Here is a 23,410-nt window from a genome sequence, read left to right on the forward strand (position 1 = left end):
GGTGGCAGCATCTGCCGCTCTAAGATTAAAAACTTGCCCATTGTCTTTCCTGAAATTATTGCTTAATCTGATTTTCTGTGGGTTTAAGCCCTTAAGAGTCTATAAGCCACTGAAGATGTAAGTATATTCATGTTACATCTGAAAACATGATTTATTAAGCTCCACTTTAGGACTTGATATTGTAAAACTTGCTAACATGCTCGGTTCTTTTCTCTCTCTCTCAGATGCCCTTGAGATCTGGAGAGATGTGGATGTGTTTGATGGCACTATTATTTGTTTTATATAGTGGATTATTTGTGCATTGATTCTTTGTTACATCCCATTAGACTTTTACATGGAAAAAACTGTTTTTAAGTTATAAAACAAGAATCAAACCAAATAGAATACAATAGAGAAGTGTATATGGATTATTTCTAAAGAAGAGAAAACCTTATAGAGGCCTAGTATATCTTAACACAAGTTACTGAATAGATACATACAAATTAATTCTTTCATATATTTTCGATACACATCACATTGTACGTTTTCTCATGAGATCGGGTTGAAACCTAGATCTCGAAGGTCTTAGTGACCCGGTTACCTTAGGTGACTTTGCATTATCTCTCCTGCTCTTTCCAATGTTTACAACTCGAGATTCATGCCTATTTGAATTTTGTTTTTGAAAGCAGATAAACACTGCATGTTATTCAAAGAGATCACATTTTTGAACCTCCATTAATCTTCACCAGTTTTATATAACGTTATATATATATATCTAAGTTCAAAATATTTTTTTTTATATAGAAATATTTAATAACATTATAAATGTCTTTACTGTCACTTTGATCTATTTAATGTGTCCTTGCTGAGTAAAAGTATTAATTTAAATGAAACTTTTGAATAGTGTATCATAGTTTCCACGAAAAATATTAAGCAGCAAAAAATGTTTTCAACATTGACAATACTTTCTGAAGGATCATGTGACAGTTTCCTTCATTCATGAATTACTTCATGAAAGTCCATTTACTTATGTTTGGCTGCTAGTTTAAATGTTACTATCATTATCCTTTAGTCTGGTAAATACCTATTTATCATGAACTAGATAAAGATACCCATAGTTTAGAAGCAGTTTATGAACAAGCCGTTGGATGTCGAAAGGGGTCTTGTCTAGGTAAGTTGGTAAGAAGAGCATTCATTCATTGGAAAGCGAGCCACTTCAAAGAATCCAAAGCAGACGCCACCCTCAAGTAAAAGCTTAACGGATAATGTCATTTAAGTTGAACTCTTAGCTCCTTATACACGGCATTAGAGCACTGGTGCTTCCTCCTGCCAGTCTCTTTACACTTAAATAGGGTAGATTTCCCATCAGTAAAGCTCTGAGATTTACAGGCACGCTTTACAGTTGCTATCCTCCTCTAGGAGGATAGCGGAGGACTGAGAGGATGTTCAGCTACCAGAGAAACAGGAGACAGAGCCTCTTTCCCAACTGCAAACTAGCAACCTCTGAGTCAACAGACGACGGCGTCCCGTTCGCTAAAGAGTGTTTGGTGAAACAGTGGAGCTCTTTAAGCGAACTACAGACGGATATCTATGACATCTCTGGTGATGTCGACGATGAGGAGGTTGAGAGGCATTCTGAGCCTTCTTTATGGTTTACCAGCCTATCACCAAGCAGGAATTGCTCGCTCAACCTCAACGTTGGAGGAAAGTCCTACCGCATCACCTACAAAATGGCAGCGAGATACCCGCAGAGCAGAATTGGCCGTCTGGCCACCTACACTGACCTCAACATGAAGCTGAACCTCTGCGATGACTACGTCGTGAAGGACAACGAATATTTCTTCGACCGAGATCCAGACGTCTTCAACAGCATCTTCAACTTCTACAGGACCGGTGTGCTGTGGATCAAGGACGAGCTCTGTCCGAGGAACTTCTTGGAGGAGATCAATTATTGGGGCGTTCGAATCAAATACTCTCAGCGGTGCTGTCGAATCCTGCTCGAGGAGAAGCATGACGAGTTGTGCGAACAGCTCAAAGTTCAGAAGGAACTGGAGGCAGAGATGGAAATCGAAGAAAACGAGGAGGCATTCGACAGCATGTTTCTCGGCGAGATGCGACGGTCACTTTGGAACTTCATGGAGAAACCGTTCTCCTCGGTGCCGGCCAAACTCATGGCGGTCGCCTCGAGTGTGTTTGTGCTGGTGTCGCTGGTTACCATGACTCTGACTACGGTAGTAGAAATGGAGAACATGGCATCTACTAACCAGTTAATTGGCAAGACATACGGAGAGTTTGTAGAGACTGTGTGCATAACCTTCTTCACCGCTGAGTACCTGTTGCGTCTGGTTTCAACCCCAGATATCGGTTGCTTCGTTAAGAGCATACTGAACGCAGTAGACCTCCTGGCCATCCTACCGCAGTTTCTGCAGTTCGCTCTTGAGGGATTTGAGACCTTTGGTTCAGGGAACCAAAATGCTGACATGGAGACTGTAGGTCGGGTGAGCAAGGTTGGACAAGTGCTGCGAATCATGCGACTCATGCGTATTTTTCGGGTTCTGAAACTGGCACGCCACTCCACGGGGCTGAAAGCGTTTGGCTTCACGTTGAGGCAGTGCTATCAGCAGGTGGGATGTCTCTTTCTCTTTATTGCCATGGGGATCTTCACATTCTCTGCCATGGTTTATAGTGTCGAACACGACGTCCCTAATACCAACTTTACCAGTATTCCACATTCTTGGTGGTGGGCATCTGTAAGTAAACATTATTTCTATTAATCATGCATATATGATATAGATGATGTTACTCAGTCAGTACTCACCCTAATGTCTTTTAAAACCAGGATCACTTTCTTTTTTCTGTGGAAAACACAAAAGGAGATATTAGGAGATCTTTTTCTCCTTAGGGGAATTGACTTTGAACGATAAACCTTCTGTGGAATTCCTGGTGAAAAATGGCATTAACCATGATACCGCCAGAGAATGATCCCATGCTACGAATCAGAATCGCAACAAGAAAATCGTGCCAAAATAACTTTTTAGTGGCCGCCCACTCTCATGAAGCACTGCAAATGAGGTGATAAGAGTCAGTCTCCTCACTCTAAAAAATGTGTTGACTCAACAACAAAAAACAGTTTGCATATTTTTTCTTAGAGTTATTACAATTTTTAGTGAATTTACATTCAACCAACAAGCTACATTGAGTCAGAGGAACTTAATAATTTGTAGCATAAACACATTTTTTTTAATTATTACAAAAAAAATTAAGTCGCTCCAACTACCAGAGTTGTAGCCCTGGAACCAATTAATCTTATCTATTTCAGTTCAAATCAACAGCTATCATAGCACATGCTAACATAACTTATTAACTAGTATATTTAATGAACGAGTAATATATTACTTGCCACTGGCATTAGCGCAGTCATTGCTTATAGAGATCAATGTAGTGTTTACGTTCATGTATCTACTCTTCAGTACAGTAGTAACCACCAAAACTTCAACATTACGGATTAACATAACATAACAGCATTAAACACAAACAGGTCTTTCCCTTGACTAAAAAACTAATAAATTAACTAGAAATCCACTGCCTTATTTCTGAAGTTATCAAGACAATTTCTTTAAGTTACTACAACCTAATAAATAAAATAAAAAGCCAATTAACACAGAAATCTGAGTTTAAATTACAGACGATATTAAGTTGATGTAATGATCAACATAATTGTGTCAACAGAACTCCAACCAGAACTTTTTAACTTGCAACCATGCATTTATTTAAGTTGTGGTAACAGGTCCCCTGAATTACTTTTTAGTGTACACTCTTTTGCTCACCAGCCACTGTGGCTTGTGGTTTTCAAAAGTTACTTGTCACTCAGCATTTTCACTGGCCACAATTTTGACATCAATACCATGGGGAAAAACTTCCATATAGATATTTTTATTATCTAATAATTTGGCAGCAGGTATATTAGGCTGCTGTCACTTTAAGACCTAAAGCACGGATCCATTACATTGTTACGCATATTTTCTTTCTCATCGGTTTACGTTCACTTAAAACTGTGTTTATGTGGATACTTGCCAAGACCGACATTTTGACATTATTTTGCATGTATTTGCACTTTGGGTGTGAATGAGTAATTGTGCGCAATCCCACTCCGAAATCCAAGCCCTGTAACATCTGTAATTCATCTGGAGCAAATGAATGAGCGAGTGAGTGGAGGTGGGTTTGTGTGTAACTCACTGTCGGAGAGATAAGAGAAGAACTGCAGCTGGTATAGTGTGTCTATTTTGTGGAAAATGAGTATTGGAAGTGTTTCAGATATTTCAGTATTGATATGTATTGAAAAATTTACATTTTTGACAGCACTACATTGCACTTAGTTTATTAATGGAAAAATGTATATATATATATATAAATTGCAACCCACCAAAGTGGCTAGTAGGAGTGACTGCGTTACACGCCACAGCTGAAATCCACCCACATCTGGCAGGTGTTAATGTCAAGCCCTTTATGTATGTATATATAAGCATCTTTAATTGAATAGTGCTATATTTCTCCATTGTTTTTAATTTGATTATGTCTTTTCCAATGCTTTATGGGATTGTAGCTCTTTCCCTAATCTTTCCCACAATTTTGTACCTTTGCCCTGCGGGGCATAGTAACGTCCCCTACAGGAGCCCGTCCTGGACCCACTTGTAAGGTCCAGGAGACATTGCTCTTCCATCTCAGATAGAGGTACCCCAAATTTAGAGAATCAGGCAGTTAGGAATCCTTGTTTTTAATTTTAATTCTTATACATGGTATCTTTATTTATTTTATGTTCACATTATTTTAATTCATTAGCACTTTGAATTACCATTGTGTATGAAATGTGTTATATAAATAAACTTGCCTTGCCAAATGCTGTGATTCACCTTTGGTTTGGTGCATGGCTTATAACTCTTTTACAAAGATTATTATTTTTTAAATCCCTATGGGAAACATACTTAAGGAACCAAGGCCGCTGAAAAAGTGGACGGGCATTATTGCTCTCTATAGCATAATATCCATGCTGCTCTTTTCCATACAATAAAAGTGAAAGATGACCATGTTTGTCAATCATGATTTTCAGTGAAATCTATTATACCTCTATTTCAGACTTGGAAAATGGTGCACAAGTCATTTTGCCTACTCATGGTCCCCATCCACTTTTAATTGTGCGACATTCCGTTAAACTTCTCCTTTGGTTTTCTATGGAAGAAAGAAAGTCATAGGGGTTTGCAACAACATGAGGTTGTGCAAATTATATATTTTGATTAGTTTACCAATAACTTCTCATTCCAGGTGAGCATCTCTACTGTAGGCTATGGTGACATGTATCCAGAGACCCTTTTGGGGCGGATGTTTGCCTTTGGCTGCATTTCCTTTGGGATCATTTTGAATGGCCTTCCAATCTCCATGCTCTTCAACAAGTTCTCGGATTACTACGCCAAACTGAAGTCTCACGAATACACTTCCAACATGAAAAACAGAGGGAAGGTTAACTTCATCCTGAGAGCAAAGAAGAAACTAAAAGAGTGTGGCTGCATCGAAACTAATGACACTAATGTTTCATAGACACTAGTGAAATTGAGTTCCCAAAAATGTGCACATTATTTTATTGTTTTGGAATTGTTAAGATGTACTGAATCTTTTCTGAATGGGATCATTTTCGAAAAAGCCTCTTATGTAAAAGTGCCAAATGATGACATTTTCAAACACAAGTATTAAGTAACAACAAGTGGTACATACAGTACGTACAGTCTGTTATTCCTCATCTCCTGTTCTTTGAGCATTATCGATTGTTCAGATTTCATGGCATGAACATCTTTGGTAATGAAGTTGTACAGCAATAAAGTACATTTTAATGTTTGGACAATGTTTTTGTAATTCGATTCCACAGTAGTTCTATTCTTTTAATTATTTTGGGGGGGTTTTCCTGGTTACAGAAGCACATTTAGCCACATAACACTGACGCTGACCTGCATTATCCTTATAGTTGACAATCTTCCTTGCACGTCCTGATTTAGCCGAGTTAGCCACGCGTTCCTTGATCAACATTCCTGTCCAAAAATGTAGTCCTAACCATATCCCCACCCCATACCCAAAGTTATCCCTAAAAAATCAGAGGGAAATGATAGGTAAATAACACTGATGTAGAAGCACCTAACCCTGGTTGTAAGCCTAAACTTGACATAAAATCCCTCAAATCTGATTTGTGGATTGGAATGTTGTTCCAGGACCAACAAACATGTTGCACTTGGTGAAAATAGGTTCAACTTCTAACCTCACCTGCCCCTTTAAACTCGACCTGACTGACAACCACAATAGAAGATTAATCTAATTTATATATAGCATTAATCTAATTTACAAAGTTCCCATGACGTGTCCAATTGAATTAACGCTGTATTTAGCCTCCAGAGACTGAGCAATTCCTTATTTGTTCGCAGCAATTTCTCTGAGACCACATAAGCCTTTGGGTTCAGTTAGGTCAAATTATAGCTGTTTCCATCACGCATTTTAAAGTATCGCATCAGAAACAAGTGATGGAAATGGCAAATTTTGAGAGAAAAAAAAACCCTTAATTCGCAAAAAAAAATTTACACTCGCTTGAGGTGGTTTTGTACTAATGTGTTAATGTGAATAATGGGAGCTGGAAACACATTTGCTATTGTCACAACACGAATAGTGTGACGAATAGTGATTTAATACTCACACACTGGTATCGTGAGTTTACTAAGAATCTCTAGAAAAACATTTTAAGTTTTTTTTGTGGTATCTCTTAAGTCTGAAATATGAAAATGTTATTCTTGGTTATACACATGAGAGAGAAGATTTTGATGTTTTTTTTTTGTTGCTTCAATCTTATTTTGTTCTTGGCTATATGTTTTATAAAGTTTACATTTTGTAAGAGTCAGCCAAATGTCTTCACCCTTTTTCTTGAAGATGTAAAGCTCTACATGATCTAATTTCTGATTCTTTTAGTAAGAAAGCTGTGAAAACTGTGAATCTTTTAATACATTATTTTCTTGCTCCCTGGACCCTGGCACACAATATTGCATTTTTTGTGTAAGAGTCTGATTTACTTGGAACCATTTTCACTCGTTAATTGAAGATACATTCCATAAAATATGACAAATAAATGGCAAGACAAGTAACACATTGAATTAAATGTGAAATTTTGAAGTAGATAGACTGAATTAGTACATCAAAATTCTTGTTTACAACTTTAAAAATAATGGTTTGACAAGGTGGCTATGACAAAAAACTCCCCAAGATGTGAAGAATAAACCTTGGTTGGGAGGAATAGCCTCTCTCAAGATACATTTTAGCTACACATGTATTTAAAATATTACATATTTTATAAATAAATACAAAATAATTACAAACCTCTTTTCTGACTCGTCGTCGACAGCGGGCGGTTGCACTCCAGGCCTGCAGGTGGCAGTGTGACGTCAGCGAGCTCATATAAGCGTCACTTCTTCTCGCTGTGCTCTTGCGCTTCTCTGACCTCTGCAGACTGAGTGCGGTCCTGAAGTCCGGCGAAATGGTTCCTCCAGTGCAAGTGTCGCCTCTGATTAAGGTTTGTCTTCACAAATCTGTCATTCTAGATGTTTATTACTCGATTCAAACGAAAAAAGGCGTCTACAGGGCCATCTTTCCCTCCCCTCAGAGCGGGCTGTGATGTGTTGACGTCTGTTAAGATGGCCTGCATGCTGAAAGTCATGATATTTCCTTCCTTCTGTTAATAAAAACAGAATTATTGATATTATTGAGATTTATTTTGTCTTTCAGACAGCCAGATGGTCTGCATTGCTTGTTGGTATTCTATATGGAAAGCGCAGATATGGTAAGAACAAGCAAGTTGATCTGAAACAGTTTGACAGGTGTTCAAATGACATTATGTGGTCAGAAAGACCTTTAAATCGTATGTATGTATATCACACACACAGACATGTTTTAGAGGTTCATTCACACAGATATTTAAACTTATCAACTCTAGACTGCATGTTTCTGTAGGTCTGAACTACATGTATCGGTTTTAATTCATTAAAAAATATATAGGAATGAAAGTTGGTGGCCAAAATGGTGCTGTATCTGTTGCCGAAAGTTTAAAAAAAATGACACTCTTGATAAAGACCTTGCATTTGAGTTAAAAGCTTTTTCTTTATCTCCAGATAATCTGAAACCAATTGCAGAGGAGGAGAGGAGAATAGAAGAGGAGGAGAAGAAGGTGCGAGAGGAGAAGGAACGCATTGCTAAACAACTAGCAGAAGGTAAAGTTTCACCTTAACATTTTAGTAGTGATTTTCTTCTGTAAATGAATCAGTTGAACTTGGAATTGTTTGCCCATTCGGTCATCTTGACTCTTATTTTTTGTATTTATTATTCAACAGCTAGTGAGGACACAATCCTGAAGTGAGCTGGCCAAAATGTCATTGTAAAGATCTTGTCTGTCAGGATAAAGAAATGATGCTTGTATTCTGCCATTTTGGTTTTCCAGTGCCCTTTTCACACCTTTCAATGTTTCCTAATAGATCATACCAGACTAATACCTCTTTTTGCGAAATATTCACTGAATACATGCAAATATGTGTATGACCTTGTACAAATTTCCTCTGATCCGACACTGGTTTGTTCTTTCACTGAAGAACCTTTTTGATTACAACATGATTCAGATGTAGTACGTGTAATGTTAAATATACCCTGAATCAGAGTTTCACTTTGGTAAACATCCACACCAATATTTATTAATAAATTGTTAATCCCTGTTTCTTTGCATTTCATTTTGGTGTATAAAAATAATTGAAATGTCCAGGTTGTTCAAAGTATGAAACGAGACAGCAGCATTTAATAATAAACAATAATTTTTCTGTGGTAAAAGATTCATTACAAGGAAATACTTCAGGTTATTCAAAAAATCAGCATAGTTAAGTTCCATTCAAACACTAACCAATCCATTTTTATCTCCGATGGCATAAGCCTATTATTGTGGTATCAGGTAAACGGCCATAAATGACATGTAAAAACAAAATGAACTGCAGTTGGACACTTTATGTTGGTCAAACCATTAGTGAGTGTCTGTTGGTCAAAATAAGATACAAAGTGAGCTAGAATTTATGTGGACAGTTATTTTAGTGTCATTGAGATACTATTATGGTTTTTGTTCATATTTTGGTTAGTTCACCCAAAAATAAAAATTCTGTCATTAATTACTCACCCTCATGTCATTCCAAACCTGTAAGACCTTCTTTCATCTTCAGAACACAAATGATATTTTTGATAAAATCTGAGAGCTTTCTGTCCCACCATTGACAGCTCCTAAACTTAACTACCATTTGTAAGCCGCAGAAAGGTAGTAAAGACATAATGTGTAAAAAAAGCTAAAAGTAATCCATGCGACTCCAGTGGTTAAATCTCAATATTACGTAGTGATGTGAGTGCTTTGTTTTTGCACAAAAAAACTTCAATGCGCATTCACGAGAGCGGACATGCATTGTAAATAAGGCTCAATAAAGTGGTAAATTATTTTTTTTGATCAACGAAAGTCTTACGGGTTTGTAACGACATGAGGGTGAGTAATTAAAGGGATAATTCACCCAAAAAGAAAATTGTCATTAATTTCTCACCCTCATGTCGTTCCAAACCTGTAAGACCTTCGTTCATCAGAGTTCTACGTCAGCTCACCATTGGCTAGCTCCTGCGTCAGCATCTCACGAATGTGTCGTGGTTCTCACATGAACAGCGTTGGCCTCCGTTCTGATGTATAACTCGGAAGGGCTGCACTGTGTTTACTACAGTGTGTGTCAACAGTATAGGAGAATGACACAGACGAGAAGAAATTGTTGAATAATGTTGTTGTAATGTCGGTGGCGTGATTGCAAATGAGCATCACCTGCGCGTCACACCGGTCTCGTATCTCACAGAGGAGCGATGACAGTGAAGGACGAGAGAGGACCAGGCCTAGATTATATGTCGTGTTTTGTTTATGTTTTATTATGGCTGCCGTTTTTACTTTCATTTTGTGTTTATTTATTTATTAAAGTTGTTGAATGTTCGCCGGTTCCAGCCTCCTTCTTCCCGTAACAATGAACTATGTTACAGTCGTTATTTTTGTTTGTTTTTTGCACAAAAAGTATTCTTGTCGCTTCGTAACATTAAGGTTGAACCCCTGGAGTCATATGGACTATTTTAACAACCTTTACAACAATGTTGTTTTTACAACCTTTCTGAGCCTTGAAAGTTGCAATGACTTCACTGCCAATGGAGGGGTCAGAGAGCTCTCGGATTTCATAAAAAATATCTTCATTTGTGTTCCGAAGATGAACGCAGGTCTTATTGGAACAACATGAGGGTGAGTAATTAATGATTGAATTTTCATTTTGGGGTGAACTATCCCTTTAACTATAATAACCCTGGCTGATCAAAACTACCGGTTCTCTGAATATTTCTCTGTGACAGAATATTCTCCATTTCTTCCCCAGTAATCCACGGCTCTCACTCTGTAGTAACCCCTGACCTCCAGACTCTCTGTGGAGGGAAAAACACAAGCAGTTCAACATGTAGATCAGTACTTGAAGTCATACATTATGAATCCAATTGAGTTCATACCTGGAGAATAAGTGAAGTATGTGAAAATAGTGTCTCTGTGATTAATCCTCTGGAAAGTTGTCTCCTCTTTGGAAAACTCCACTTCGTATGTCTTTATACACCTACAAATGGCAAGCAAATTGCATTTAGAGTGATTAAATGAACTATTTTGATGAACCGCTGTATTTAAACAGTTCTTACTTCGTGCCGATGCAATGATCCTTCCAAATGATCAGAACTTGTCCTTTGGTGACGGTGATGAAACGCACCCCATTCACCTGCAAAACGATAACTGCAATATTAAAACCAAACCACAAGGTTTCTAAACCTCTGCAAAGAATAACATGCACCTGGAATGCAGAAGTTTTGCAATCATACTTAAATTAATTTCATGCACAGACAGACCCAATAAATTCACTCCATATCATGACTTCAACAGTAAACAATATTAAACTCAAGGGAAGGCCCAAAACCTTGATGCATTTAATGAGATGGCTGTGACGTCAATGTTATGTCAAGTTGCCACTAACCTGGTTGGGCTTTTCTTTAGACCGGGCACATACATGTACAAGCAGCACAGAGGGGACAGGAAGCATTGTCTTCAGTGTCAGAGAGCCATCGGATGGGACTGGCAGAGGTCCATCAGTTTGTGGGTCCTACGACATACACATTAATTAATTTTTATTACTCTTTTGGCATGTGACAATGTTTTATCTAGATATTTATTTAATGGAAGCTACAAAGCCAGTTCATTTTGAAACCATAAAGGTTTTGAAGTCACAATCATAAGCTCATTAACATATGGCCAACCACACTGTAAAAAAGCATTTTTTTAAGATGTACAGTAGTGGTGGGCAATAGTGATGGCCTAGGAAATTGACATCTTCACTATTTATTCAAATATTAATCAAATTTAGTTTTTGCAATGAAACAAGCCAAATTGTACTGACATAAGAAGTTATGAACACTTGCAAAACCAAGAGGGAACCAATGAATGAAATATTAATAACTGATTATGTTGTAGTCAATGTATGCTTTTTCCTGTGAGCTATTTTTATTAAATTGTTTGCTTTTTTATTTAACCTGTAGCTGTAGTTTGCCAAATAATTTTGTCAGATAAATACCTTAACCAAATTTAGTTTTTTGTTCTTTCCTCATATTTAAAAATATAACACATTTTCCTGATATTTTGATGGTTTAATTGAACTTGTAGGGCCAGTAAAAACAAATTTAACTACAGAAAATAAAAACGGTTATTGGAGTATGTTTTACTGGAAAGTACTTTTTCATAGAGTTTCTCCTTCAAAATTTCACATTTAATGAAATGTGTTACTTGCCGAATCTCTGTAATTATTTGTGAAATGTACTAGCAATTTCAAAAAGAGGGAAAATTGTTTCCACAATTTTTACAGAAGTCTTAAAGGTACAGTAGCAAAAACAGCCTGTTTAAAGGGTTTAGTTCATCCCAAAATTAAAATTATCCGATGATTTACTCACCCTCAAGGCATTCTAGGTGTATGATATTCTTCTTTCAGACAAACACAATCGGAGTTATATTAAAAATATCCTGGCTCTTCCAAGCTCACATGGGAGTGAATGGTACCCTAGATGTTGAAGTCCAAAGTCCATCATAAAAGTAATCCATACGGCTAGTTGGTGCAAAAGAGTGACCTCTGCTGACCCGATGGATAACGTATTAATGAATGTGGAAGCGCAGAGGATAGAGGCAAACAAAACAAAACACTGGTCACGATTTAGAAGTCTAAAACGAGAAATTTTCAAGAAAAATGTGGGAGGAGCTTGAGTTTGCTTGAACCGCGAGAGGCATCTACTCTCACGTAAGCTTACGCTACTCCAAAATCCTACGTCATGCGGTCAGAGGTCACTCTTCCGCCGGAACTCAACTTGTGTACGCCGTAACCGGAAGCCATTGATTATAGTTTATAAAGTTATAAAAATGGATATCCTGATTGATATCTTCGTTTCAGAAGGCCTTTATTAACCCCCTGGAGTCGTGTGGAGTACTTTTATAATGGATTGAAGCACTTTTTTGGGCTTCAAAATCTAGGGTACCATTCACTCCTACTATAAAGCTTGAAAGAGCCAGGTTTTTAAAAATATATATAACTCCAATTGTGTTTGGCTGAAAGAAGAAAGTCATATACACCAATGATGGCTTGAGGGGGAGTAAATTATGGGATAATTTTTGAGTGAGCTAACCCTTTAACGCACAAGGTCAGAGAAAGGGTGGAATGTGGTCATGAAACACTAATTTGGTGCAAGAAACAGTAACATTATAAGCAAATGTCATGGAAGTCATCAATAACTGTAAAAGTGTGTATTATGAAGGAGTGTGCATGTGTGTGTGTTGAACCTCTTGGCTCCGCAGCTGTGTGAACTGCTGTGCAGTGGGATAGTCAGGGCTGCCCATGCTCTCCCACAGTTTAAATGGGTTTGTCACGTTATTATCCATGTAGTGTGTCACATACATCAGACCTACAAACACAGGCAGGATAGAACTATAAATACAAGCATATTCTGTATTTTTGTTATACACAATACACATTGTTTATTCAAAATCATGATGTTAATATTTACAATAACTTCCAACCATAAAGTTGCATTTAGCAGATTAGAGCTGGGCGATAATATAGTTTATTTTGTGACGATAAAAGCAATCAAGCAGTTTTTGCTATATAGTTTATATCGACCTATGCAAATATACTGTATTTATGTGGATAAAGTTGGACATACTCATATATACAACTTTATATAAAGAGCTAGACGATAATATAGTTACATTTTGCAACGAAATACAAAAAAATCAAGCAGTTGAGATTTGCTATAGTATATATCCCTTTACGTGAGTGTACTTTATGTATGTGAATCCAATTAGATATAATATTATATATATATACACATCTTTATATGCGAGCTGTGCGATAATTTAGGTTACATTTTATGATGAAATAAACTATAATACAGCAGAAATTTGCTGTATAGTATATATTGATTTATGTGAGTATACTGTATAGTATATGTGGGTAAAATTGGATGTAGCCTACTATATATCCAACTTTTAATTTATCTTTGGGCGACAATATAGTTTACATTTACATAATCGAGCAATTATGATTCGCTATATAGTACATACTGCTTAATGTGAGTGTACTGTATGTACACACTTATAATAGTTGTATAATTCGTTGTTAATGATTAAATTGTTAATTCAAATGATTAATTCATTATTTGGTGATATTGAGAATTATGAAACCTTATGAAAGGTTTGTTCAATTTATAACAATTTGGTGTAGTCAAGCCTATTCAATTCTACATTCTTGAGAAAATATAACAGAAATTAAGTGTTTTTTTATTGCATATGATGGTCATTTGTGGTTACTGACCCATATGTTGAGGCATTCCAGTGAGGCGCAGACTGATGATGTCAGCGGTGGAGTTTGTCTGGTTATCTCTGCTGTTATACAGCAGGACGGTGGTCTGCCAGCTATCGGCTGTGTACGGCACCTGAGGGACGTGAACGGTGGCCAACACACCCACTGACGAATTCACTTGAGAGCGGTCAGTCAACACCTCAGCCTGCACCTGAGTCTCACCTGAGGAACAATAAATGATTATGAGATTATCACAAACTTCTGTAAATACCACTGTGTTTTTCTGCAGTGCAGGTTTCTGTCATTTCATAGATGCAACAAATCAACAGCAAAGTCCAACAATTCCGAACAATTATACACCATGTGATATACAGCAGTAGTGGGCGATATAAGCATTTATACCAATTTTATTTATTTTTATTAAACATAATAGTGAATTAGGTTAAAAATAATATTTTGGTAAATATATCGCAATATACACTTGAGGAGCCGAAATCTTTACGGAAACACTTAAACCGAAATTAAGTTTTCATTTACCTGAAAACCGAAACTAAAGTTTTGTTAATTCAATTTGTCGAGTTAAAAAGAAAAGCCGCAGTAAAATTATTCAGCAAATTTGTTTAATGTCCCTGTTTCACTCAATGATTTCAGCCCTCCAAGACAATTTTGGCCAAAACTGAAAATTCAGCCAAATATTTTCAGTTATTTTCATCACTAATATACACGTTTTTACAGCAAAGCAATTTAAATATTTGGCCCATATGACTTATTTTAAATGAACATATTAAACCAAAATTAAACTAATTAAAATAAACATATTACATATTAAAGTAACACAACATATAACAAAATATTATACATATTACTATATAAAAAATATATAGAATTACATACATTATTTTATATAAATAAACACTTTACAATAAGGTTTGATTAGTTAACATCAGTTAACTACATTAGTTAGCACGGACTGACAATGAACAATACTTCTACAGCATCTATTAATCGTATTAACGTTAATTAATTGACTGATACATAATTAAAATCAAAAGTATATTTGTTAACATTAGTTAATGCACTGTGAACATGCAATGAACAACGTTATATTAACTCTTAGTTAACACAAACTTGTTAGTTTGCGTTAGTTAATACTTTAACTAATGTTAACAAATGAGGCTTTATTATAAAGTGTTATCAAATGAATTATATACATTAATTGTTATGTTAATTTTTAAATAGAATATTAAATGATATTAATATTTTGGTCAATATATCACTATATGCATATCTTTATAGAGAAGTAATTCAAAGATTCAGCACATTGTTTTTAATCTGCTTGGCATTATTTCTTCTAAGCTTTGAAATAGAAACGTCTTCATCTGATTATACAGTTTGATATACTTAACTGGCATATCACCCACTAACACTGACGATTCATTATATACTTTCATTACCTAGCAATGCCAACAGGCCCATCACAGTCAGGACCGGTTTCCGCAGTAACTGCACGTGTGGCGGGTTTGTGTTGTTGATCTGGAATCGAGCTGTGAGCGTGCGCTGGGTAAACGGGTGTGGGTGGTAACTAAGGAAAGCATTGTCGTTGCTAAGCAGCGTGTAGTTGATGGTACTGTTCTGGTCAGCGATGAGCAGGTTCTGATGCTGTGAGATGACCTACAACACACCAGAGGCATGACTGGAGACTGTTATACTGCACCAAATATACCTGACTCACTAAATTAACAAGCTTTAATGAATCACTAAGGAATGCAATTCATTTAAGAAAAATAAAATTAAGACCCCATTAAAATTGTCTTTAAGTTTGAAGTAGTGCTGCACAATTTGGTGGAAAAAGTCTTGTGATTTTTCTGAAAAATGTATTCTGAATAAAAATAATATATAAATATATAGTACCTTTTTTTATGTTTTTGAAACAAAAAGACAGTAATAGTGTGAAATATTACAATTTACATGAATTGGTTTCTGTTGTAATATATTTTAAAATGTAATGTATTCCTGTGATCAAAGCTGAATTTTCAGCATCATTACTCCAGTCTTCAGTGTCACATGATCCTTCAGAAATCATTCCAATATGATGATTTGCTGCTAAAGAAACATTTATTATTATTAATGTTAAACACAGTTGTGCTGCTTCATATTTTTGTGGAAACAAAACACAATGAATTTTCAGGAAGAACAGTATTTCAAAAGAACAGTATTTATTATAAATATAACTTTTTTATGTCTTTTTTGATCAATCTAATGTGCCTTCGCTAAATAAAAGTATTCATTTCCATTATATATATATAAAATAATCATAATAATATAATATTAGAATATGATGAATAATAATTAACAAATATTAGTTAATTATTGCATTCTTTCTGTTTTATTTTGAATAATTGTGCATCCCTACTTTGAAGTCTATAGCTACTGGCAACTTAACATTTTCATTTGTCCAGCTCCAATTTTCTGTTTGAATAGGAAATACATCCACTGAGGAATGTGAAGGGGTCATCAGATGCTAAATTAACTTTTATAAGGTTTTTGCATATAAATGTGTCTTTGCAGTGTGTGGACACAACCACCCTGCAATGATAAGAATCCATTCACTCCTTTTTTTAAATCCTCAAATAGCCTAAACACTTTCAATAATCAAGCCGTTTTAATTTTCTGAGGAATATGACGTCCACCCACGGCCGCTGACAGAACAAAAGTTTCCCAAATTCTTCAAAATATCTTCCTTTGTGTTCAACAGAAGAAAGAGATTTATACAGGTTTGGAACAACCTGAGGGTGAATAAATGATTTAGATTATTGGGAGAACTATCCCTTTAAGGAATGGGCTCAGGACAATATGATTGGCTGAATGCAATTCTGATCCAGGACCAACAAAGGATGTTGAATGGGGAATGTATGTCCTTCATATAAATCACATTTAGATATGTCCTACTGACAAAGCTGGTGAAATTAGATATTAGAGTGAGAACAGAGAAGCACAGCACTCTCGTTTACCTTAACCACCATGGCTGCATAGGTGACATCCGCTCTCCAGGTGAGCGGTTTGTTCCAGCCAACCAGCGGATCAGCCTCGTCATTGTAGATCGGCACAGAACCAAACTGTGGAAACCTTTGCTGGATCTCACGTACAGTATCCACTTCCTGCTGCACGATGGGTAACGAGCTTCCACCTCCCTGAAAAACAAAGATACACATACTACAATAATCAAAACTTAATCAATAAACTTGTTTGTCATTTATTTGACAGATTTATGCAGTACACTTATTACAGGAACAAGATTAAAGACGACATGTAAAACTTTCTCTAAACATTTTACTTCGGTTCTGGTATGTAATGTGATATTCAACAAGGACAAATGTAGGTCAGGACTTGGTGTCACATGGTATATTTGCATTTTATTATCACTTATTACACGGCTCTCTGAAATGCTTGATTCTGATTGGTCAGTCATGTCTGCATCATTATTTATGTGGTGTAAAGCTGTTTAATAAGTGATGTACGACTGTACATTATTTCTTAAATGAACTTTCATCTAGGCTCAAAGCAGTTTGCTAGGAACCACTTTTCTTCACTGAAGCTTTGTGTTTAATGAGATGATAAAATATCCCCACTTAAATCAATATCTCTTGTCTAATTATTTACTTATGTGGCAAGCAGGAGTGTAATGGGCGCATCAGGGTCTTGCTGTCAGAGTTTATTTTGCAGCTAAACGTACATTATCCCTTACTTATCATAAACTTTCATGTACCTTCTTGTGTAGTGCGATGTAGTCTAGCCGTACGCCGGTCTCTCCAGTAAAGTAGTTTGTGCCGTTGAAACAGTGCTGTAGCATCTCCCAGCAGTAAGGCGAGCGGGGCGGAGAATGACAGGAGTCTCCCGGACCCCCGAAATTCAAGACTGGACTCGCTGCACGAAGGCCCTCAGAGCAGGCATCATAATAGTTTAGAAACCCTGGAGGAGTGGAGCAGGAAAAATTCACTGTCACCACAATGAGGCGGGTAGATTGCCCTCAGCAAAACCACTAATTCTTCTATATGGTAGCATTAAATTAAAACTTGTCAAACACTTTTTTTGTTTTTACCCACAACACAAAGGCACATAATTACTGTGCTCAAGAACACCATGTGCAGAAATACAACACAAAAACATGCCATCTCACAGACGCTGCTACATAAATCCAGAGTGGACTTACTCTGCAGCATTTGCATAGATGGACAAGCAGTTTAAACAAGTTGTGTGTGATTGTTTTTATCCAATCAAATGTTATTTACCTCATATATATGCAAATCAATCTATCTAAGAAGATATTTTGAAGAATGTTGGTAACCAGACAGTTGACGGTAGCCATTGACTTCCATAGAATTATTTTCCTACTCTAGCCCTATTCGGATGGTAATTCTTTCTCGTGGGATCGTAAGGTATTTTCATCATTTACAGGGGCTAGTATGTGAATTTATAGCCATCCGAATCCATGAGTTTTCAAAAAAGATTGCATAAAAATTCATTGTTTATATCATTTTTGACCACTGCGGAGCACCGTATTGTTGGCGCTTCACTGTAACTTGGATGCATTTTGAAGATCTAGCCTACACTTTTATTACTGAAATACTGGAAAGTATTTACAAGAATAATTTTGTATTACCGCTGTAAAGAGAAGGAGAAGAAAAACACGTAAACATTTGAAATGGGCCGTTATTACGGCAGTAATTAACGTTTTATACGTTAAATTCGGAGCATTTTGTTTACCTCATGTTAAAAAGAAGCTGTATTAACTTATTTCCGCTCATTTCCCCAGTTTTAAAATGACATCCTATCTTCCTATTTTTTTAAACAGGAGATTTAAATAATGAATAATTTCCTATTATTAAATTAAATATGAATTTATTATTCCAAGCCGACATTTTATTTACAGCAAACAATCATTCGACTGACCACGTGAGCAGCGCGTTCCCGCGTTCGTATGATCACAAAACTCGCTCCTCCACCGTGTGAATAAATCGCCATCCGAATGCACAAGTTTTATCACTGAGGTGGCATGCAAATTTATTTTTATGGACGTCCACATGAGAAACAATTACCGTCCGAATAGGGCTTATTAAAGTCAATGGCTACCGTCAACTGTTTGATTACCAATATCAATTACCAATATCAATACCAATTTTGTGTTCAACAGAAGAAAGAAACTCAGTACTCAGTAAAAAGATTTAGAACAACTTGAGGGTAAGTAAATGATGACAACACTTTCATTTTTTTGGTGAACTATACCTTTAAGGCTGCTCAATGAGCTTTTAATTTTGACACTTCTGCTAAACTTATACATATATACAAATTTCCCCAAAATACAGACATAAACATAGACCCTGGTTCAGTTTGGTGAAAATTACATATGTCTATTTCAACATCTCCCCTCTACATGGTACAATAAAATTGTTGCTTACCAGTTAACAACTGAACATTAAAAATATAGCTACAATTACAGGGCCTGAGGTTATGGTACCCGCAAGACACGGTCCCAATGGGTCTTGAGACGTTTTTAAAAGTTGGGCAACTTGCACTATTATCAACTTGAAAAATGCAGCAGGATGTTTAAAGAACAGAGCAAGAGATGCAATGCAATGTGCATCACATTCAATGCTGTTATAATTATATAAAAAATCTAATAAAAATACATGGGGAAAAATCTAGGAATCTAGATTTTAAGAATCTAAGAACATTTTGTTTCTAGCCCATTTGGATCAAAACTTATAATGCCAAGCAACTTTGAGTTTCTGGTGGTTCTAGATGGTTGAACACTACTTAAAATCACTTTCAATTGATTGAGACAGACATACAGACAGTGTTTCGGCTCAGACAACAAAAAATATATATAAGACTGTACCTTGGATTGACACAGTGATGTTGTCAAAGTCGTGGTTGTTCGGCTCATTCCACGTCTCAAAGTTCCACTGAGAGACAAAGCTGAGGCCGTATTTCCCTACAGGAACAAACACAGTCAGACCTTTTGGAGCTTTGTGGTAAAATATCTGGTATAGTAAACAAAAGGTTCAAACTGCACAAGTGCTTTGTGATCTATCATCACCATCTAAGACATTACGACTTCACTCTCATACTCACATATGTATCTCTTGGCGATCAAATAGACCAAATTTCTCCATTCAGTAACTTGACTTTTGTCTTCAAAGTTGCTGAAGGTGTTGGACACACTGCCCATCAGTTCAAACCCTTTAAAAAGAAGCCATTCTCTTTGACACAATGCAAAGTTGTGTTAAGTTAACCCTAGTGGCAGCAGCCTAATACTATATTACACAATGGGATTTTACTGTAATGTTTGGATTCAGGAATACTTCCTGATCTTTCACCAACTTGTGCTCCGTATGTGTCTGTTGCATTACATACCCGGCTGCAGGCCATTCTGCCAGAGAAGGTCAATCAGCTGGTCTAAGTGAGTGAAGTTGTAGTGATATTCTCCACTGTTAACTCTACACAAACATCAGAGATAAAAACATGAGTAATACAGTAAACTACCAGCTGCATGGAGAATATACACTGATCAGGCATAACATTAGGACTAATATTGTGACCTGCCAAAACAGCCCTGACCCGTCGAGGCACGGACTCCACTAGACCCCTGAAGGTGTGCTGTGGTATCTGGCACCAAGATGTTAGCAGCAGATCCTTTAAGTCCTGTAAGTTGTGAGGTGGGACCTCCATGGATCGGACTTGTTTGTTCAGCACATCCCACAGATGCTCGATTGGATTGAGACCAAGTCAACACCTCAAACTCGTTGTGCTCCTCAAACCATTCCTGAACCATTTTTCCTTTGTGGCAGGGCACAACAAACTGTGATGCACTGTGTATTCTGACACCTTTCTATCAGAAACAGCATTAACTTCTTGAGCAATTTGAGCAACAGTACCTCGTCTGTTTGATCACACGGGCCAGCCTTTGCTACCCAAGTGCATCAATGAGCCTGGGCCGCCCATGACCCTGTCACCGGTTTAACATTGTTCCTTCCTTGGACCACTTTTGATACTGACCCCTGCAGACCGGGAACAGCCCACAAGAGCTGCAGTTTTGGAAATGCTCTGACCCAGTCGTCTAGCCATCACAATTTGGCCCTTGTCAAACTCGCTGAAATCCTTACCCTAGCCCATTTCTTCCTGTTTCTAACACATCAACTTTGAGGACAAAATGTTCACTTGCTGCCTAATATATCCCACCCACTAACAGGTGCCGTGATGAAGAGATAATCAGTGTTATTCACTTTACCTGTCACAATGTAATGCCTGATCGGTGTAAATAACGCATTTAAGTAAAGGTTATTTGTTGATGCACAAACATAAAATCAGTATGTCAAAAGCAGATTCTAAGAGAGAAAAGAGATTATATGAGACATTCAGAATTTACGCATATGATGCAATGTACATCACCCACTGAAAACTAATGAAATCTTGGTAACATTTTTCAAAAAGGTTTAATTTGTTAACAATAATTAAAATATTAGTTAACATTAACTAACAATGAACAATACTTCTAAAGCATTTATTAATCTTAGTCAATGATAATTTCTAAATTTACTAATACATTTTTAAAGTCTAAATTTGTGTTTGCACTGTGAACTAACATGAATAAACAATGACCAGTTAGATTTTTACTAATGTTAAAAAAGATTCTTTAAAAAAATATTGCTCATTTTTAGTTCATGTTAGCTAATGCATTAACAAATGTTAACAAATATTGTAAAGTGTTACCGAAATCTTTAACAAACGATAAATGCTTGATAACATGAATATTGCAACTTAAACAGTAACTGTAAATCATTATAATTTTTTCTTAATACTTAGAATTTTACCAAGATGTTTATAGACAAAAAAGTATATTTTGCTTACTTGCGAGGTTACACCACAATTATATAATTTAATAAGAGATGCATATGATCTATTAATAACAATCTTAATATTTGTATATTTACATACACAAAGTATGTTATATATATATGAATATAATTCACATTCACCAGACAGAAGACGAGAAAGTCATACTCTGGGAATATGGAGTAACTGACCGTGCGGACACCAGCTCCAGCATCCAGTGTATCCGCACCTGCTGGATTCCTCTGTGCGGCACAGAGCCGATCAATGCCAGATTCATCTGCTGGTCTGGACTGAGATCATACAGGTGTGCATCAGTGTGCGGCTGTGGAGGGCTGCAAAAACAGGAGACAAAGGTGTACATTGTGCTTATTCTTATTTATCCACTAAAACAATTCCATAGACAATGTTTTCCAGGAAATGCTGGGGTTTTCACACTTTATTTATTCATTCTTCAATTAATAATTAAATAATGTAGCAGTTCAGGCATGTAACATAGGTACTACTACTACAACAGTTTACTACTTTACTTTTGAATATAATGTAAACACAGACATATGAATATGTAATCATAATCAAGCAGTGTTATGGTTTCCCTTTAAGTGTCAGTGCCATTTATGAAAAGTGATTATATCAGAATTTACTACTATTAAAATAATGGTAATTCATATACCATGGTATTTAAAAGGCTCTCCAATGTTAAATGTACTTTTTTGCCGTGATATAATTTGATACTCGCTGTACCATGGTATTAAAAGTAAAGTTTAAGTGTACAACATTACAGTTTTCTCCTACCAGAATCCAGTGCTTCTCCAAAAGTGCTTCAAGTTTCGTAGTGGCTTGTCAACATTCACTTGTACCTCCACAGATGAAGATATAACAGACTGCTGCTGTTTTATCAACAGGACTGATATAAACACCGTCCATGTGAACGAACTGTGTTTACATCTATGCATGTTGCTGACGTCACTTATAAACACACACGTTCGCTGTACGTGTTACAGTTTCACTTAACAACTTCATAGATATATTATCTCATGTTTAAATTTGCAGAAATCGTATTCGGCGACGTTAAAAATATATATCCCCCATCTTCTGTTCTCATAAAATGTTCCGAGCTCTTTAGAAAAGTTGTTGCACTGACGTCATTGACATGCGACTTGTGTTTTTAACAGCTGCTGAATGTCGCGGCCTGCTGGTCTAAATGTGAAATGGCTTAAAGGAACACTCAATTTTTTTGAAAATAGGCTCATTTTACAAGTCCCCTAGAGTTAAATAGTTGAGTTTTACCGTTTTCGAATCCATTCAGCCGATCTTTGTATCTGGCGGTAGCACTTTTAGCTTAGCTTACATCATTGATTCTGGTCAGTCCATTAGCATCTCATTCAAAAAATGAAAAAAGACACTTTAAATATTTTTCCTATTTAAAACTTCACTCTTCTACAGTTACATCGTGTGCTAAGACCAACTGAAAATGAAAAGTTGCGATTTTCTACACCTATATGGCTAGGAACTACTTTCTCATTCCTGCGTAATAGTCGCGG

The 23,410-nt window shown here is 36.5% G+C and overlaps 3 protein-coding genes across 3 annotated transcripts; 2 read left to right on the top strand and 1 right to left on the bottom strand.

Moving 5' to 3' along the window:
- Positions 1-1,280: 1,280 nt before the first annotated feature.
- Positions 1,281-6,913, top strand: kcnv2b (potassium channel, subfamily V, member 2b). Its single transcript, XM_079814984.1, has 2 exons — positions 1,281-2,729; positions 5,299-6,913. Exons 1-2 carry the CDS (start codon positions 1,422-1,424, stop codon positions 5,569-5,571), a joined length of 1,581 nt encoding a protein of 526 aa, XP_079671110.1. The 5' UTR covers positions 1,281-1,421; the 3' UTR covers positions 5,572-6,913.
- A 540-nt stretch (positions 6,914-7,453) lies between these two features.
- Positions 7,454-8,765, top strand: atp5meb (ATP synthase membrane subunit eb). Its single transcript, XM_079814787.1, has 4 exons — positions 7,454-7,576; positions 7,789-7,843; positions 8,172-8,270; positions 8,391-8,765. The coding sequence occupies exons 1-4, from the start codon at positions 7,541-7,543 to the stop codon at positions 8,414-8,416; spliced, it is 216 nt and encodes a 71-aa protein (XP_079670913.1). The 5' UTR covers positions 7,454-7,540; the 3' UTR covers positions 8,417-8,765.
- Positions 8,716-23,030, bottom strand: idua (alpha-L-iduronidase). Its single transcript, XM_079814786.1, has 14 exons — positions 22,662-23,030; positions 22,061-22,201; positions 20,391-20,473; positions 20,109-20,216; positions 19,873-19,968; positions 17,743-17,945; positions 16,988-17,167; positions 15,431-15,647; positions 13,989-14,198; positions 12,959-13,080; positions 11,115-11,240; positions 10,786-10,862; positions 10,606-10,706; positions 8,716-10,524 (listed from the first exon to the last, which is right to left on the bottom strand). Exons 1-14 carry the CDS (start codon positions 22,820-22,822, stop codon positions 10,424-10,426), a joined length of 1,926 nt encoding a protein of 641 aa, XP_079670912.1. The 5' UTR covers positions 22,823-23,030; the 3' UTR covers positions 8,716-10,423.
- Positions 23,031-23,410: the final 380 nt, after the last annotated feature.

The sequence above is a fragment of the Gobio gobio genome (assembly GCF_949357685.1).
Source record: "Gobio gobio genome assembly, chromosome: 4".
Taxonomy (NCBI): Eukaryota; Metazoa; Chordata; class Actinopteri; order Cypriniformes; family Gobionidae; genus Gobio; species Gobio gobio.

What these genes read in the sequence shown, in the direction of transcription:
- kcnv2b (XM_079814984.1), top strand. Translation starts at nt 1,422, where the DNA reads ATGTTCAGCTACCAGAGAAACAGGAGACAGAGCCTCTTTCCCAACTGC. An exon ending in ATTCTTGGTGGTGGGCATCT is followed by an intron (nt 2,730 to 5,298) that starts GTAAGTAAACAT and finishes TTCTCATTCCAG; the next exon opens with GTGAGCATCTCTACTGTAGG.
- idua (XM_079814786.1), bottom strand. Translation starts at nt 22,822, where the DNA reads ATGCATAGATGTAAACACAGTTCGTTCACATGGACGGTGTTTATATCA. An exon ending in GATCGCCAAGAGATACATAT is followed by an intron (nt 19,969 to 20,108) that starts GTGAGTATGAGA and finishes TTGTTCCTGTAG; the next exon opens with GGAAATACGGCCTCAGCTTT. An exon ending in ATGCAGCCATGGTGGTTAAG is followed by an intron (nt 15,648 to 16,987) that starts GTAAACGAGAGT and finishes GGTGTGTTGTAG; the next exon opens with GTCATCTCACAGCATCAGAA.
- atp5meb (XM_079814787.1), top strand. Translation starts at nt 7,541, where the DNA reads ATGGTTCCTCCAGTGCAAGTGTCGCCTCTGATTAAG. An exon ending in AAGTGTCGCCTCTGATTAAG is followed by an intron (nt 7,577 to 7,788) that starts GTTTGTCTTCAC and finishes TTTGTCTTTCAG; the next exon opens with ACAGCCAGATGGTCTGCATT. An exon ending in TGCTAAACAACTAGCAGAAG is followed by an intron (nt 8,271 to 8,390) that starts GTAAAGTTTCAC and finishes ATTATTCAACAG; the next exon opens with CTAGTGAGGACACAATCCTG.